The sequence below is a fragment of the Saccoglossus kowalevskii genome, chromosome 20 (genome assembly GCF_978046115.1).
Source record: "Saccoglossus kowalevskii chromosome 20, keSacKowa6.1, whole genome shotgun sequence".
Lineage (NCBI taxonomy): Eukaryota > Metazoa > Hemichordata > Enteropneusta > Harrimaniidae > Saccoglossus > Saccoglossus kowalevskii.
This window is the reverse complement of record NC_140660.1, coordinates 14,262,411-14,278,413: the sequence shown is the minus strand read 5'-3', so window position 1 is coordinate 14,278,413 and position 16,003 is coordinate 14,262,411. Positions and strand designations below refer to the sequence as shown.

The 16,003-nt window shown below is 35.0% G+C and overlaps 2 protein-coding genes and 1 long non-coding RNA gene across 3 annotated transcripts; 1 reads left to right on the top strand and 2 right to left on the bottom strand.

Annotated features, from left to right (window-relative positions):
* Positions 1-419: 419 nt before the first annotated feature.
* LOC144344883 (uncharacterized) lies at positions 420-2,738 on the bottom strand. Its single transcript, XR_013419285.1, has 2 exons — positions 2,499-2,738; positions 420-542 (listed from the first exon to the last, which is right to left on the bottom strand). It is a non-coding gene; the product is annotated as an uncharacterized LOC144344883 (long non-coding RNA).
* LOC102803786 (bifunctional 3'-5' exonuclease/ATP-dependent helicase WRN-like) lies at positions 492-4,095 on the top strand. Its single transcript, XM_078006664.2, has 6 exons — positions 492-701; positions 1,073-1,220; positions 1,441-1,585; positions 1,695-1,865; positions 2,206-2,328; positions 3,344-4,095. The coding sequence occupies exons 1-6, from the start codon at positions 528-530 to the stop codon at positions 3,930-3,932; spliced, it is 1,350 nt and encodes a 449-aa protein (XP_077862790.1). The 5' UTR covers positions 492-527; the 3' UTR covers positions 3,933-4,095.
* Positions 4,096-4,873: 778 nt separating this feature from the next.
* Positions 4,874-13,228, bottom strand: LOC102803909 (uncharacterized). Its single transcript, XM_085494390.1, has 15 exons — positions 12,842-13,228; positions 12,359-12,666; positions 11,791-11,935; positions 11,515-11,589; positions 11,019-11,232; positions 10,141-10,274; positions 9,651-9,834; positions 8,970-9,319; positions 8,596-8,847; positions 7,941-8,406; positions 7,370-7,471; positions 6,686-6,919; positions 6,405-6,536; positions 5,827-6,187; positions 4,874-5,243 (listed from the first exon to the last, which is right to left on the bottom strand). The coding sequence occupies exons 1-14, from the start codon at positions 13,226-13,228 to the stop codon at positions 5,838-5,840; spliced, it is 3,333 nt and encodes a 1,110-aa protein (XP_085350516.1). The 3' UTR covers positions 4,874-5,243; positions 5,827-5,837.
* Between the last annotated feature and the right edge of the window lie 2,775 nt (positions 13,229-16,003).

Sequence of the window (16,003 nt, the reverse complement as noted above, 5' to 3'; positions counted from 1 at the left end):
CCGCTGATCATTCGGTCCCCACAGTCCTGAGAAGTCGCATAGACCGGGGATTCGACACTATGTGAAGGGCTGTTTTGGGCGATTTAAGAGGTATTTAGCTTTGCAACCAAAAAATAAGTAGGCCGATACGTCAAACTATTACAAATACCTCATCTGAAAGCGAAATTACAGACGATTTCCTGCAAGTGTCGATCAAACCGAAATTTTCCAACGAAACTCTATCTATCAACAGAAAATGTACGCCGCCATCTTGTTCTTCGAGATTACCAACAAGCCTTTGCGCCAAATCCCGTTGAAACAAAAGAGCATCAACTTATCAAACGCATGTGCGTAGATTTTTTTTTCTTCGGAAAATTATTGTATCAGCCAATTTCATGCAACTTTTATAATAATAAACATACAATATATAAATAAATAAATTGCCTTAAGAATTTACTTTATTTAATAAAAAAAAATTAAAAAATTACAATTTTCCCAGCATCCCTCTGGCCAACAAGCACTTTCAATTTTACTTTCGTTTTTTCACCATGGATAACCTTAACCTGGTAAAAAGCAAATATAAATTCAATTATGAATTTAAAGAAGAGCAAAAAATTATTTTTAATAGTGTTGCTCTTGAAAATATGCACACATTTGGTGTTCTACCAACTGGTTTTGGGAAAAGCGACTGCTTTGTTGTACCTCAGCTATTAGTGGATGAGGTAAGATTTTGTTTAATTAAATTCTCATATATAATTATTATAATATATTAAGGCATGTCAATTTCAAGGAGATTAATACAGTGAATTTCATGGAATGAATTTATAAAATATGGAATGGTTACCCATTGAAGATGCATGGCTTTAAATGGCTGTAGGATCAATTTTGTAACACACATAAAAATAACCACAATCTTCTGCATGCTACCTGCAATCATTGGCCGATTGACCTTCCCAAATCCTTTAATGAGTTGCGATTGGTCAGATTGTTTCAACCATTTTTCATTTCATATAAAAAACATCCATGAAATTTATAATAGTAACATTATATTTAATATCAACAAAGGATAATTCTTCTTTATTGAATTTATTAGATGTACCCAGAAAAAAATCCACACATCGGTTTGGTGATTTCCCCATTGAGGAGTCTAATGCTCAATCAGATGACAATATGGAGAGAGCGGGGAGTGAAGGCTGTCAGTATAATGCAACTGGCTGAAATGTCATCCATAGACATAAAAAGTAAATAGAAAAACATTCTTTGTACCATCTCCAATAAATTGAATATTTACAATTTATGTTCTTTTCAAAACTAGTAATTAATATTTTATTTCAAACTTAATATGAACTATCAAATCATTATCTTTATTAATTTAATTCCTGAACATAAAATGAGCAACATATACAATGCCATAAGTTTGTTTTAAATGGATTTTCTTTAACAAAATTAATTCTTAAACAGATATCATTGAAGGACAGTACAGTGTGGTATTTTGCTCCCCGGAGTCAATTGTACGAGATCCCTGGAGGACAATGTTGGGCAATGCCCATTACAAAGAAAGATTATGTCTTTTGGCATGTGATGAGGCACATTGTATTGTGGAATGGTGAGTTGGTTGATTTACATTTTTAATAAGTAAATTAACAATAAAATAAATCAACTGTGGTTCCTAATATGTGGCTGAACTGTATTCGCTTTTCAATTCTCATAAATAGGGGTGATGATTTCAGGCCTAGTTACAAGCAAGTTACTGTGCTTCGTAGCCTTACAACTTGCCCAATACTAGTCTTGACAGCAACTGCAACAGAGTCTATGAGACAGAATATTTTGTCAACTTTACTGTTGGATGAGGAGGAGGTGAAGACTGTTGCCATTGTTCCTGACAGGTGAGAATTTACATGTGTTTGAATTTGGAATAACTTTGGCCATTTCATCAATGCAGAAAATTATTGTCAAATTTGTAGCATAATATTCATACAGACATAAATGTTAAATGTTACAGACAACATTAACTTTTCTAATCATACAACTTTATGAGAACAATCAATGCTTTAATACAGTGACACCAATCACATTGTAATTATCTGTTGCTGATATGGAAAATGATCTGTTGGCCCAAATATTATTCATCCAAGCTGTAAAACCTATAACACAAGTTATGATCATGTTAATTAATATGACACCAATATGACATGAATAATCCACTCTCTCCAATGTGTTTTTCAGGCCTAATATAAAGCTATATTATAAGTCACAATCAGGTATGAAAATACATGAAGAGCTTCTTTGGTATACACAGCATATTGCTACTTTTGGATCAAAGGCAAAAAAAGCTATAATATACTGCAGGTCAGCCTTCCTTTTTCCATTTTAATAGAAATTTAAGTCATGAAATAGATTTTAGATACCGTATTGCTCCCATTAGATGCACATTGACACTGGAAGTGCAAAGAATCCAAAATTAGTATTTGTTACTTTATAGATCACCTACTTTGACCAGACATATATGGTATACATGCCTTTTGTCTTCTCTAATCATCCTGCAGTGCCTTAATAAAACCTGCAACACAATCTCTGATCGGCTTCTAATCAATCAAAACCATGCAGCCATAAACCAGTGATAAATGGTTAATAGAATTTACATTATAATCATGTTGATGTGGTACTAATAGAGAAAATACAGTAGTTGCATGACATGGCCAGCATACATATCACCAAGGTTTTATAAATTAAGGGTAAATCTGGTGGTTGTTATGAATCAGCTACAGCTGTTTGAATTATTGAAAGCACATTATCTAGCCATTTTCAATAAAAAGCCAAAATTATTTTTATCAAAAAGGTCAAAACTATTCACTAAGTTATTTCCATGAACAATTTTGGTAAAGAATATAATGTACCACACAAGGTCCCTGACTGTTGAGTATTCATAGCCTTATGGCTTATAGCCTTTTTAAGAGAAAGGACAATGACAGTAATATGATTAGCTTCACTGTAATTATCACAAAATGCTACCTGAAATTTGACTGAGCATTGAATGTGACACTCAACTATCCAGAAAAATAACATGGGACACCTTATCTATTAAAAAATTATATTACTGCTGATTGAAACCCCATAACTATTCAGAAAAAATAGCATTAAGTTTCACTCTATTTAGCATTACATGAAATATATGATTACTTAATAACCACCCCCCCCCCTATTTAACAGGAAATAAGACCACAGATTAACATTCAGTAAAAATATAGGACAATCATAAGCATCCATAAATACGGCTAATGAATGATTATAAACACAATTATAAACACACTCATAGCTTGTCTGATACTAATTTTCCATGTTCTCTTTGGTTCTTTACTCATAGGACCATGACACAAGTGGCAGACATCTACGAATTTGTCATGACTGAATTAGGTGATAAAGCTTGGTCTGGTGACAGTCACATCATAGATAATCGTCTTGTTGACATGTTCCACTCATCCATTGATGCCGATACAGAAAAAAAAATAGTCAGTGTTTTTCCACAAACAGATAGTATAATTCGATGTTTAATTACCACAATTGCTTTTGGCATGGGAGTTCAAATCAATGATGTAGATCATATTATTCATTGGGGTGCTAGTAAAACTGTACTAGCTTACTGGCAGCAAGTTGGCAGATGTGCCAGAGATGGCAGAATTGGTCAAGCACACCTCTATGCTACCAAGGTGAGTCTAAATAAAAGACGTATTAGTGATGACATGCTGTCACTGTGTAAAAGCCTTAATTCAGGAGCCTGCATACGTCACAGTATTTTGAAACAGCTCGTGGTAAGTGGGATGGACCTTCATTCATTAGATGTGATGGCCCAGCGAGATCCCTGCGTAGGGGCTATTAATGATGGTAGTTGTACTTGTGAATTTTCTACATGCTGTAGCAATTGCCAAAAAAAATGTATTTTAAGTCAAATATGAAAAGATGCAAGATGCTTTAAGTTACCAATTTTCTCGTTGAAATAAACAAGATGACCACTGATTTTGTTTGAAAGGGAAAATGATAGTACAATATTAGAAGCACATGTTAGTTTTATAAATAAAATAATTAAAGTTGTAATTAAAGTTGTCAACAAAATTGTGTTTTGACTTGTTAAGTATTATCATATGAGCAACTGGAACATCATCAAGTAGATCCGTAGCATCTTCAGGTGTCTATTGACAATGGACTAAATTACCAAATCAATATTCGATGTGAAGAATTTTCTAGTGTAGTAGAATTGTTTGTTATGTAAAGCATTTTATAGCCATTAGATAGGACAAATATTTCACACTTGAGCATTACCTGTCACCTGAAACATGTCTTATTGGTGCTATTATGAGAAAAGCCTGTTTTTATCAACAACAAAAGCAGTGTTAAATTAGATAAAGTTGCATTCACACTTTGTATTATATGCAGAATACTGTAGAATACTTTATTTTCACTGGAATTAATTTTCGCTGAAAAGGCTTTTTGGGCGTTTTGCTTGGAATTTATTTTCACTGATTTTTGATGAGTTTAATGTGAAATATAGGATTTTATTTTCACGGAATCATCCCTTCAGCGAAAATAGCGAAAATAAATTCCAAGCTAAAATAAAGTATTCTACAGTACATTAATTATTGTGATCACTATAAAAAATTGTAAAATCCCCTAGTCTGGCCGCAAATCATGAAAAATCGAAGCACTGCAGCTATACCAGCACTGAAGGTTATGATGTGTAATCATTAAACCAAATACCCATTTTTTAAGTTCTCTCCTTATGATATTAGTCTATTGGATAACAATTCTCATGAATTGTACACAATCTAAGTTTACAGGGATCAGTGAAAAGTTTTCTACAGATAATACAGAGTGTGACTGTACACTGACCAAATACAGCATGGAATTATTTTTGTTTTCTCTCAAAATATGACTATATTTTATACTTACCTCTAACTGTTTTATTGTTGAGGCAAATTTTCCCTATAATTTTCCAGCTTAGTTGTATACTTTGTCAAGCGTTTGATGAAAGCTTGTGGCCTTTTTACTGTGGTATCTAGGTGATATCCAGGAAATGCGGCATGCTGTCTGCCCGATATCACATCAAATAATTTATCTGCTTTATATTCTTTCACAAATTTTTTTATATCAGCTTTATAACTTGATTTCCCACCTTGAGATGTGGCAACATGTGTATCGGCTACTTTGTGCTGATATAGATTACCAAGTGCCTGACCCAAGCTACCAACCATCTGGCTCATTCTGGCTACCTGCCAACAACAAAAGCAGTGTTAAATTAGATAAAGTTGCATTCACACTTTGTATTATATGCAGAATACTGTAGAATACTTTATTTTCACTGGAATTAATTTTCGCTGAAAAGGCTTTTTGGGCGTTTTGCTTGGAATTTATTTTCACTGATTTTTGATGAGTTTAATGTGAAATATAGGATTTTATTTTCACGGAATCATCCCTTCAGCGAAAATAGCGAAAATAAATTCCAAGCTAAAATAAAGTATTCTACAGTACATTAATTATTGTGATCACTATAAAAAATTGTAAAATCCCCTAGTCTGGCCGCAAATCATGAAAAATCGAAGCACTGCAGCTATACCAGCACTGAAGGTTATGATGTGTAACGGTAATCATTAAACCAAATACCCAATTTTTAAGTTCTCTCCTTATGATATTAGTCTATTGGATAACAATTCTCATGAATTGTACACAATCTAAGTTTACAGGGGTCAGTGAAAAGTTTTCTACAGATAATACAGAGTGTGACTGTACATTGACCAAATACAGCATGGAATTATTTTTGTTTTCTCTCAAAATATGACTATATTTTATACTTACCTCTAACTGTTTTATTGTTGAGGCAAATTTTCCCTATAATTTTCCAGCTTAGTTGTATACTTTGTTAAGCGTTTGATGAAAGCTTGTGGCCTTTTTACTGTGGTATCTAGGTGATATCCAGGAAATGCGGCATGCTGTCTGCCCGGTATCACATCAAATAATTTATCTGCTTTATATTCTTTCACAAATTTTTTTATATCAGCTTTATAACTTGATTTCCCACCTTGAGATGTGGCAACATGTGTATTGGCTACTTTGTGCTGATATAGATTACCAAGTGCTTGACCCAAGCTACCAACCATCTGGCTCATTCTGGCTACCTGCTTGTCTGTATAGCGGCCTCGTGAATTCTTCAATGTATCTGTATGTATAGAGCAATGTGCAATATGTAAATAAAATACATTAGTACTGAAAACTGACATATATCCAGAATTTTGTTGTGAGAAACATGAACGAGGTGCACATATGTAGAATACAGATATTTTATGTGAATTTGCTGTTTTAATATAATAATTTTTGTTTTTTTACATCTTGAGATCTACACACTTAATCAGCCTCTGTTAGTGTTATATTATCACCTTTGAATTCATTATTGAGAAACTCAGTTCCCAGGTCCATCCCAATGTTTCTGCCTGCGCCTCCATGTATATTAATTGTGCGATTCCAAACAAGGTCATGTGCCAATCTCTTTGGTAGCCATCCATGAACGCCTGTGTAACAATTAAATGCTTTTGGAATAAAGTTGTAATTTGTAATAAATTTACATTTATGATCTTGGTAAACGGATCAAAAGTGTGTGATTTTACAGTATTTGTATCATTATTAGGTATCTTATTTGTACTAAGAAGGGTTATGTCACCTGCAATTAGCCTGTGCCCTAGAATCATGTATTTATTATGATTTCTTTCCCAGAAATCTAACATGTCAAATGTCCAGTGGTCTAGCATTGCTTCCCCATCATTTTCTCTGATTGCATCCCTCCTTGTCAAATCACTAAGGCAACGCCACAACAAGGCGCAAGTATAAGTCTGTACATGATCATGATTTCTGTTCTTGCAACAGCAGGATGCTGTTGTACGTGGTAGTTTTTGTGCTATGAAAAAACATGAAAATAAAAATTGACTTTTATACAGAATTTCATATGTACATATATGTGAGAATTTTTTGAGCTGTGTGTTAAATGTTATTGGCCAAGGCTGGGATATATGTGAGGATACACAGACAGACACACAAAGAACAAATCCCTGTTTTCGGAGTACATATGTAAGTCCAAACAGGGCACGGCCACTATTGTTCCATTTTAAATGTGATCTGCAAAACATAGTAACGTATGTGCACAAGATTTAAATGTCCATTCAATCAACCAAGTTTAAATGAAAACTGTCCATACATGACTGAGATCCATACTTGCTTTTGATGATTAGAATATACATTGTAAGTGCATAAATATACACCAAAATGTGAGAACATTATTTGTCCATGTATGTCCAAGATGCAGATGTCAAATAGATCAATTTGATCAATGTATGATATGTGTAAGTACCTGAACATGTCTCTGAACAAAACCAATCTGCATCATCTACAGGCACTGTGTCTTCAGTCAGTCCTACACCATTACAGCATTCAACCATCATACCTCCAATATCTTGAACATTTAAAATATGTAATAATATGCATTTTTATCAAAGTACATGTAGACACATATAGATATAGGAAACCAACAGGGTATGTATTATAATACATGATATTGGAAGCATGAAGTAACAATAGATTTGTTGACAAAAAAGACTCAAAAAGACATGAGCAGAACGTTTATGTCACATTTTCATTAGCATGAGTTCACACAATCAGGATACCAAAAATAATTATGGTTACCGGATAATTATTTGAGATACAATAATATCAGGTCAAAATTGGCAATTTCAGTTTGTTATGGCGAGATTATTTACTCACTACTACTCAAAATTTTGCTCTGTGACATATGGATCAAACAAGATATGGATTCTAATATTGTAATCCAAAAAAAATTACCTAATATAATTTAGTGAGTTTGTAGTATTTTTTTATTGTATTCTATCCATGAAGCTTAATATTATTAGTACTTGTATTATTACCTTCTCCACATAAACAGTATGGGTAGTCCTCTTCCTCTTCCTCCTCCTCTTCATGTATACCAGAATCATCACCTACATCATTATCACCAGTTGCATTAAAACAACCATCACCACCTGCATCACTACCTGTACCTGTAACAATATCTTCTAGTACTGACGTGTCTTTCATTAACCACACTTCATCAACAACTTCATTGGCGAGTTGGTCAAGAAACTCTGTTCTCTCCTCAATGGTGCCATTGTATACAGAATTTCCTGGCTTTCCTTTTAATGAAGACAAATCAAGTTTCTTCATAACAAGAAGGCAAACCAAGCCAGATGTCACAAATGATAGGAAGTTTGCTACATGGTTGAAGGAATCCATTACTTTCTTCTTGACATTTCGATGTCTAAATTTGTTTTTGATGTGAGTCAAGGTCCCTCTATTTGACGCACTTTTCCCAAGGAAAAACTCATTCATGATGTCCTGTAATTAAAGACAAATTACAAAGTTTGAGTAATAATTAATTGGTGTCACTGTGTTTTACCTATACACCCTTAACTATAATTATAGATTATATAGATGTTATATAATTATAATTATATAGATGTTGACCAATATTTTAATATTTACATAAACATATTGATATGACAAACACTAGAATATTACACTTACTTGCAAGATAATACCCCTTTTGTGGAACTCCTGTGAAACAGGTTCCAGTCCTTGTAGTCTTCCCTTTGTTGTTGTGCATCCAGCCCGGGTTCTATGAGCATCAATGTGCCTTTCCACACTCAATCCATCACCATGACACATTAAAACATGTGTTTGATCACCATTAACAGGAACATATGTATAAAGATGGTCCAATATGGCTATTACACCAGATAGAGAAGAAGGATTTTCTTGAATCACTCCCAGGTTTACCTTGAAATTTGATAAAACAAATTATGTACAATTCATATTTGATGTATTTGTGTAACTTGGTAAAATGCTGTCATAGCAGTATAAACACAGTTGATTCACACAAAACTTTGTACTATACTTACCAGTTCACTTCTTTTAGCTGATTCCTCAGAATATTCATGTTCAATATGGACTTCTACGCAGTCAGAATAATATTTATTGAAGTGAGAAAGGTTTTCACAAATTATTCTGGAAACAATAGTTTTCATTCTTTTTCTGTGTGAATCTATCATTCTCTGTGATGGAATATAGATCTGGAATGAAAGGTCTTTTGCACTGACTGTGGTTTTATCTTCTTCATGAGAGTAAGATATTCTATTTTTTGCAGCATAGGCATTAGCCCACATCAGCATTTTGTTCTGATTAGTAGTGGATTGATAATGAGCAGTACTCTGTATCTGAACATTATCCCATGCCAGTGAATAACCTGGATCTAGAAAAAAAATATTATTTCAGAAGACTGTTATTAAAAAATGAGCACATACAAATTTAAAGGGTGATGTTTGTTTACACATGAGAAAAAAAATAACACTACCGATATTACACTATAGACAATTTCTCAAATGACTGGATGCCAAGGAGTGAAAGTCAGTATTTGCAACAAATTCAAAAAATCTCAGTTACAAATGCTATTAATTTAGAAAACACATTCTGTTGTAGAAAATTCAGTGTTTGTCAAACATATTTCACACATGTGTGGGGATACAACCACTAACTTTAATTACTATTAAAAGGTACAGTTATTAATCAGCATCATAACTTACTTTTCCTAACTTGAGATGTTTCAGATATTTCCATTTCAATTATATCAATATCACACCCTGTACCACTTGGACCAGTGTAACCAGCTGTAGAACCGTGACCAATATCACCACTTGGACCAGTGTAACCAACTGTGGAACCGTGACCAATGTCACCACTTGGACCAGTGTAACCAACTGTAGAACCGTGACCAATGTCACCACTTGTACCAGTGTAACCAACTGTGGAACCGTGACCAATGTCACCACTTGGACCAGTGTAACCAACTGTGGAACCGTGACCAATGTCACAACTTGGACCAGTGTAACCAACTGTAGAACCGTGACCAATGTCACCACTTGGATCAGTGTAACTAACTGTAGAACCGTGACCAATGTCACCACTTGGACCAGTGTAACTAACTGTAGAACCGTGACCGATGTCACCACTTGGACCAGTGTAACCAACTGTAGAACCGTGACCAATGTCACCACTTGGACCAGTGTAACCAACTGTGGAACCATGACCAATGTCACCACTTGGACCAGTGTAACCAACTGTGGAACCGTGACTAATGTCACCACTTGGACCAGTGTAACCAACTGTGTAACCGTGACTAATGTCACCACTTGGACCAGTGTAACTAACTGTGGAACCGTGACCAATGTCACCACTTGGACCAGTGTAACCAACTGTAGAACCGTGACCAATGTCACCACTTGGACCAGTGTAACCAACTGTGGAACCGTGACCAATGTCACCACTTGGACCAGTGTAACCAACTGTGGAACCGTGACCAATGTCACCACTTGGACCAGTGTAACCAACTGTGGAACCGTGACCAATGTCACCACTTGGACCAGTGTAACCAACTGTGGAACCGTGACTAATGTCACCACTTGGACCAGTGTAACCAACTGTGTAACCGTGACTAATGTCACCACTTGGACCAGTGTAACTAACTGTGGAACCGTGACCAATGTCACCACTTGGACCAGTGTAACCAACTGTAGAACCGTGACCAATGTCACCACTTGGACCAGTGTAACCAACTGTGGAACCGTGACCAATGTCACCACTTGGACCAGTGTAACCAACTGTGGAACCGTGACCAATGTCACCACTTGGACCAGTGTAACCAACTGTGGAACCGTGACCAATGTCACCACTTGGACCAGTGTAACCAACTGTAGAACCGTGACCAATGTCACCACTTGGACCAGTGTAACCAACTGTAGAACCGTGACCAATGTCACCACTTGGACCAGCGTAACCAACTGTGGAACCGTGACCAATGTCACCACTTGGCCCAGTGTAACCAACTGTAGAACCGTGATCAATGTCACCACTTGGACCAGTGTAACCAACTGTGGAACCGTGACCAATGTCACCACTTGGACCAGTGTAACCAGCTGTAGTACCATAACCAGTATCACCACTTCTACCACCATGACCAGTGTCAACATCTAGCCCACACTGTAATGTCATTTCTTCAAAGCTGGTATCAGCATCAGAACTCCAACTGTCACTGTCAAATTGTATGTTGCATGTATCACTGAATAGTTGACGGGCTACATTTGATACTGCATTTTGAGCTGGCTGTAACTGTAAGATTAATAAAAATGTATCTAAATACACTGAATATGTATATATTAAATAACAAACATCTATAAGGGAACATTTAACATGAAATATATAAATGGTTAAAAAGACTAGGAATAGTTTTTATTGGCCTAAAATGCATCAACATGAAATGAAGTATAGTATAGTAATTGCAACTCATAGTCTGTGTGCCTTAGCATCACTCCTATACTTTTGTACTTTGGGTTGTATTACCTTTGATGCTTATTCTTCTTTCCAAAGAAGAATTTCCCTATCATAACCGGCCCTTAGCCTGTCAACAACTCCCCTGCCTCCAGCCTTTGTCAAGCTTATCCCCATATTGCTGAAACACTGGAAAAGCTGAAAGTGTATAAATTTGTTATCATTATAGTATCAATTGTGCATGAAAAAAGATTTGGTAGTATTTAATATTATATTTATAGAAAATACCTGAATACCAATTACCATGGAAAATCACCTCAACATGGTCTCACTCAAACCATTATGTTGGGCTACTCTTTGTCAACAATGATATCAATATCATCCACTTGTAAAACATACCCTTTCACTACATCCACATCGCCACATCTCCACTGCATTTACGGAAGCAAGGAATTTAAATTTTCTTGGTTTTCTGATATGCAATCCTATAGATACCATAGATCCAAACTGCGCTGCTAATGGACCAGATTTTCCATTGGCTTTCCTTTTGGCAAATGAAGAATATTATGAAATTAATTCAGATAAGTTAAAATATAAAATATAGTGGAATGTTAGAAACATTGGAGCATTTAGGAATTGACCATAAAAAAACAGAATTGAATAAAAATTTAACAAAAGAATTTATAACAGGAAACTTGCCCTCTTCCTAAAAAACAACACTAATATTTCATAGGGTGAAAACAAAAACAGCAAATCACAGCATTACATCATGTAACTCCATATTATGTAAAGGAGTTTAATACGCACCATGCTCTTGTAATATGGTATTGTTTATACATCCCATAGTGTACCATAAAATCTGAAGTGAATGAAGCTATAGGAGACTATTCTAGAAAATTATGTTATATAATTACACTGAAATTATAATACACTACATTTTGACACTTAAATAAAAAATGATACTTACAAAATTCCGTGTTGCTCTGATTTTCGTGTTGTCAACAAAGATGATAATGTGTGGTAGACAGTTGGAAGTAGGTTTTTGACTTCATTTACCACATCTTTCCAATCAAATTTTTCCAGATTTTCAAGCGTTACCAATCTGGAAGTTAGCCTTTCTCCCTTGCAATAACGCCAAACTTCTCGCTTCACTAAATCATAAACGACAGAATGGAAAGCATTTTTTGCTACCTTACTGTTGTTAATCAAGGCATTAAATGCCCACTTATATTTTGATTGCTTAATGGCTTTGATTGCTGTTGATCTGAATGAATACTGCAAAGCAAAAATAAAATCACAATTATTAACTTAGGAACTGAGAAACTTAAAATATTTTCATCTATACATATATATGTTGTGCCAATATATAATATCTAGTTTATTTATATCTGTAAATAATTAACTTTCATGTTGACAATAAAAATAAACATAGTAATAAATAATAACTTACCACATTATTTGATCTACGAACCGAAACACTTTTTTTCTTTACTGGTGTGCTTATCTTGGTTCTCTTCGCTGGCCGGGGTGTGCTAGGTGTCTGTGGTGAAAGGATTTTGTGGGCAATATAGCCCTCCTTATTTTTAGTTTTTAAAAACATTCCTGTAGAATTTTGGTAGAGTGTTTTGGCACTTTGAATTTTTTTCAAATTCAAAGAACAATTCAAACACAGATATTTTTTTTTACCTGGTGTGACAATGACATTGTATTCTCTTTTCAAAACATCACCAGCAGTATCTTCTAATGAAGGCAATTTGGCATCTATCGATTGCCGTTTATAGCCTTTAAGCTTTTTTTGAAATTCTGAGTTACAATGAATGCATTTTAACTCGTCCATGATTATAAACTCTTAGCAACCAGGGAATGCTGGGAAATTATGACATGCTTATTATAAAATTAAATTATAAATAGAAATTTTAAATGTAATTTGTGTACATGAAAAAGACATTAAATATATTAAATTATCATTTATTGGCATACAATAACAACAAAATTAAGAAATACAATGTTTGTTGGCCTACAAAAAAATCCAAACGACACAACTTTGACGCCGATGCGCTTTTGTTCAATGAGTTGTCACGCAAAGCATTGTTGGTAATCTCGAACAACAAAATGGCGACGCATTTGTAAACAAAAAGTCGTTTCGTTGCGTAAAACTAGCTTTCGTCAAGGTTGCAGTACTGTAGGTTCATTTTTCCGCTACAAAAAAGGTATTTATGCTCGCTAGATTGATCGATCTAAGTTTTGGCTGATTACAATCATGAAAACTGCAGAAAGGCTCGCCGCCATAAATTTGTAGGCGGGTGTCGAATCCTCAGTCTATGCGACTTCTCAGGACTGTGGGGACCGAATGATCAGCGGAAGAAGGCCAACCTACAGGACTGTACTCAGGGCTAACGTGATCACTTGCAGTCTTGTGAATCCCGCAGTCACTCGAGAAACATCATCCGTTTGTTGTTTACATCGTCGTATTTCAATGGAAATTTGCTGACAATCGTCAACATCGTCAGTAGACATGATCATACTACATTAGGCACGATGTGTTAAAAATAGTTCAGTTGATACTGTCTTAAAGTGGTAAAAACCTCGGAAGTGTGAAAATATCAAAATAAACATGCTCGCTCGATGTGCGCCGCCATTTTGAATAATAAAAATATTTGCACATCACCACTTGAGGGCGTTTATTCAATATCCGCGAGTGGGCGTGAGACACGACAAAGGGTGAGCATTTATGGGTGAGCGTAGAATAGAATAAACCAGAAAAGAATATTTTATTTGACATAAAATGAAAATATACGCAATATAACATCAAAGGTCAATTACGCAAACAACATAAAATGGACACTGACGTATGTTTTGTAAAACAGAAAATTTTATTTCACAAAATTAGCAAGAATATTCATAATGTAGATATCATTTGAATCTAATAATTTTTTTCAAATTTGTCTTTTTTTTTTTTTGTAATCTCAGAATGCTCTCATCATATTGTGAGATTATATCTTAGAAATGAAAACGTGTATCTGATATTACTTGATGTTAAATTCTAGTAATGCATGTACTAGTATTTCATTATCGATAGTTCCGGTATTACAATGAATACAATTCCTTGCCTCTGAGGCGTTCTGTAATTTCTGTGGTTATATGCTATGAACCTGATTTGGCAGGGTATCTTGTTTTTTGTCCGCAGTTATTTCTGCTTGACTAAAAACTTCCCATAGTCTAATCAGTTGCCGTAAAAGGGTCGCAGTTTGCGACGATGGCTGTATCAAGGTACCGGCAACTCCGAATATGCGACAAACTGACCAAACGCGTATTCACGGTCCGGGGGGTACATAGAACTTGAAATGGGTCTTGTTTTTTTGTATCGGTCTTATTTCTGGTCAAGATAGGTATAAATATCGGCAATATTTTTCCGATTTGGTATACTTATGGGTTCGTATTACGGTAATTGTTTTATTTGGAATAAACAGTGATGACAGAAATGGTACTTTAGTATAAATATGGGTATAGATTTTGCCACTATCCAGGTATAAAAAATGATTACATTTTTGAGCACTCAGGGGCACCTCCCTACTCACCTATGTATCAACTCCCCCCGGATTCACGGTGACAATTTGATTGGTCGAAACCTCTTCGATTAATGTCAGTCGTGGTTAAAATTGGTTAAATCGTGATCATGATCACTTGGTGGTTAGGGGTCAAGCATTTGAAATCATGGGGGGGGGGGGGTATGACTGATAGAGTGTAACCACTGAAATATGTTGTCACCGTGTCTTATTACATTTTCTTGATTGTGTCAAATATTTTCTCTGCAACATCTCTCATTCTTTTTGAAAACAAATATTATAGTCACCACGATGTAAAATGGTCGATCCCTTCATGGCACATTAATCATTCACGTGAATAATACATACCGGCATATGAAATACAGTCTTTTTCACCCGTCAACTCGACAGACACTTTAGAAAAGTTTTTTTTTTTTTTTTTTTTATTCAGAGCTCATCTATACAATAACAGTAACATTTAATTGCAGCTTTAGAAAACTGACATTTCCCTCAGTGCCGTTTCTATAATACGTAAATTTTATTTTACTATGAATAAAATTGGCATAAATTATAATCCATGTGATGTAAGTTTCAATTATTCTATCGGTTTTTTCCTATCCCTATTAGTTATTTTTATTAACAAAGTATAATTCTGTTATATTTATTCAGCCATCGCCTCACAAGTAAACCAAGTTGGTGGGCGGATCTTGTTTAGAATGACGTTTTTAAAGCGCCCTCTCTGGAAATTTGACATGCCGTTCTAAAGGTGCATCACCTCACGGTATAGTCACGCGTGAGTTAGTTTTATGTTTATATCGAGTTCGCGAAACCGTGCTTTGTTTACAGTGCTCGTATCATCCGATAATTTTAGCCTACTGATGAGGAAATCAGCCAAAAATTGATCGATTAATCAATCTATCAATCAGGAATTCAATCGATCATGTAAATAACATAATCCATGCAACCTCCTGGTCCCCTGCTGAAGAAGCAGACGTACTGTCTGTATTTACAGTCAACAAAGACCTGATAAGCGAATGGTTTAAAAATATGGAATCAAATTTAAAAGA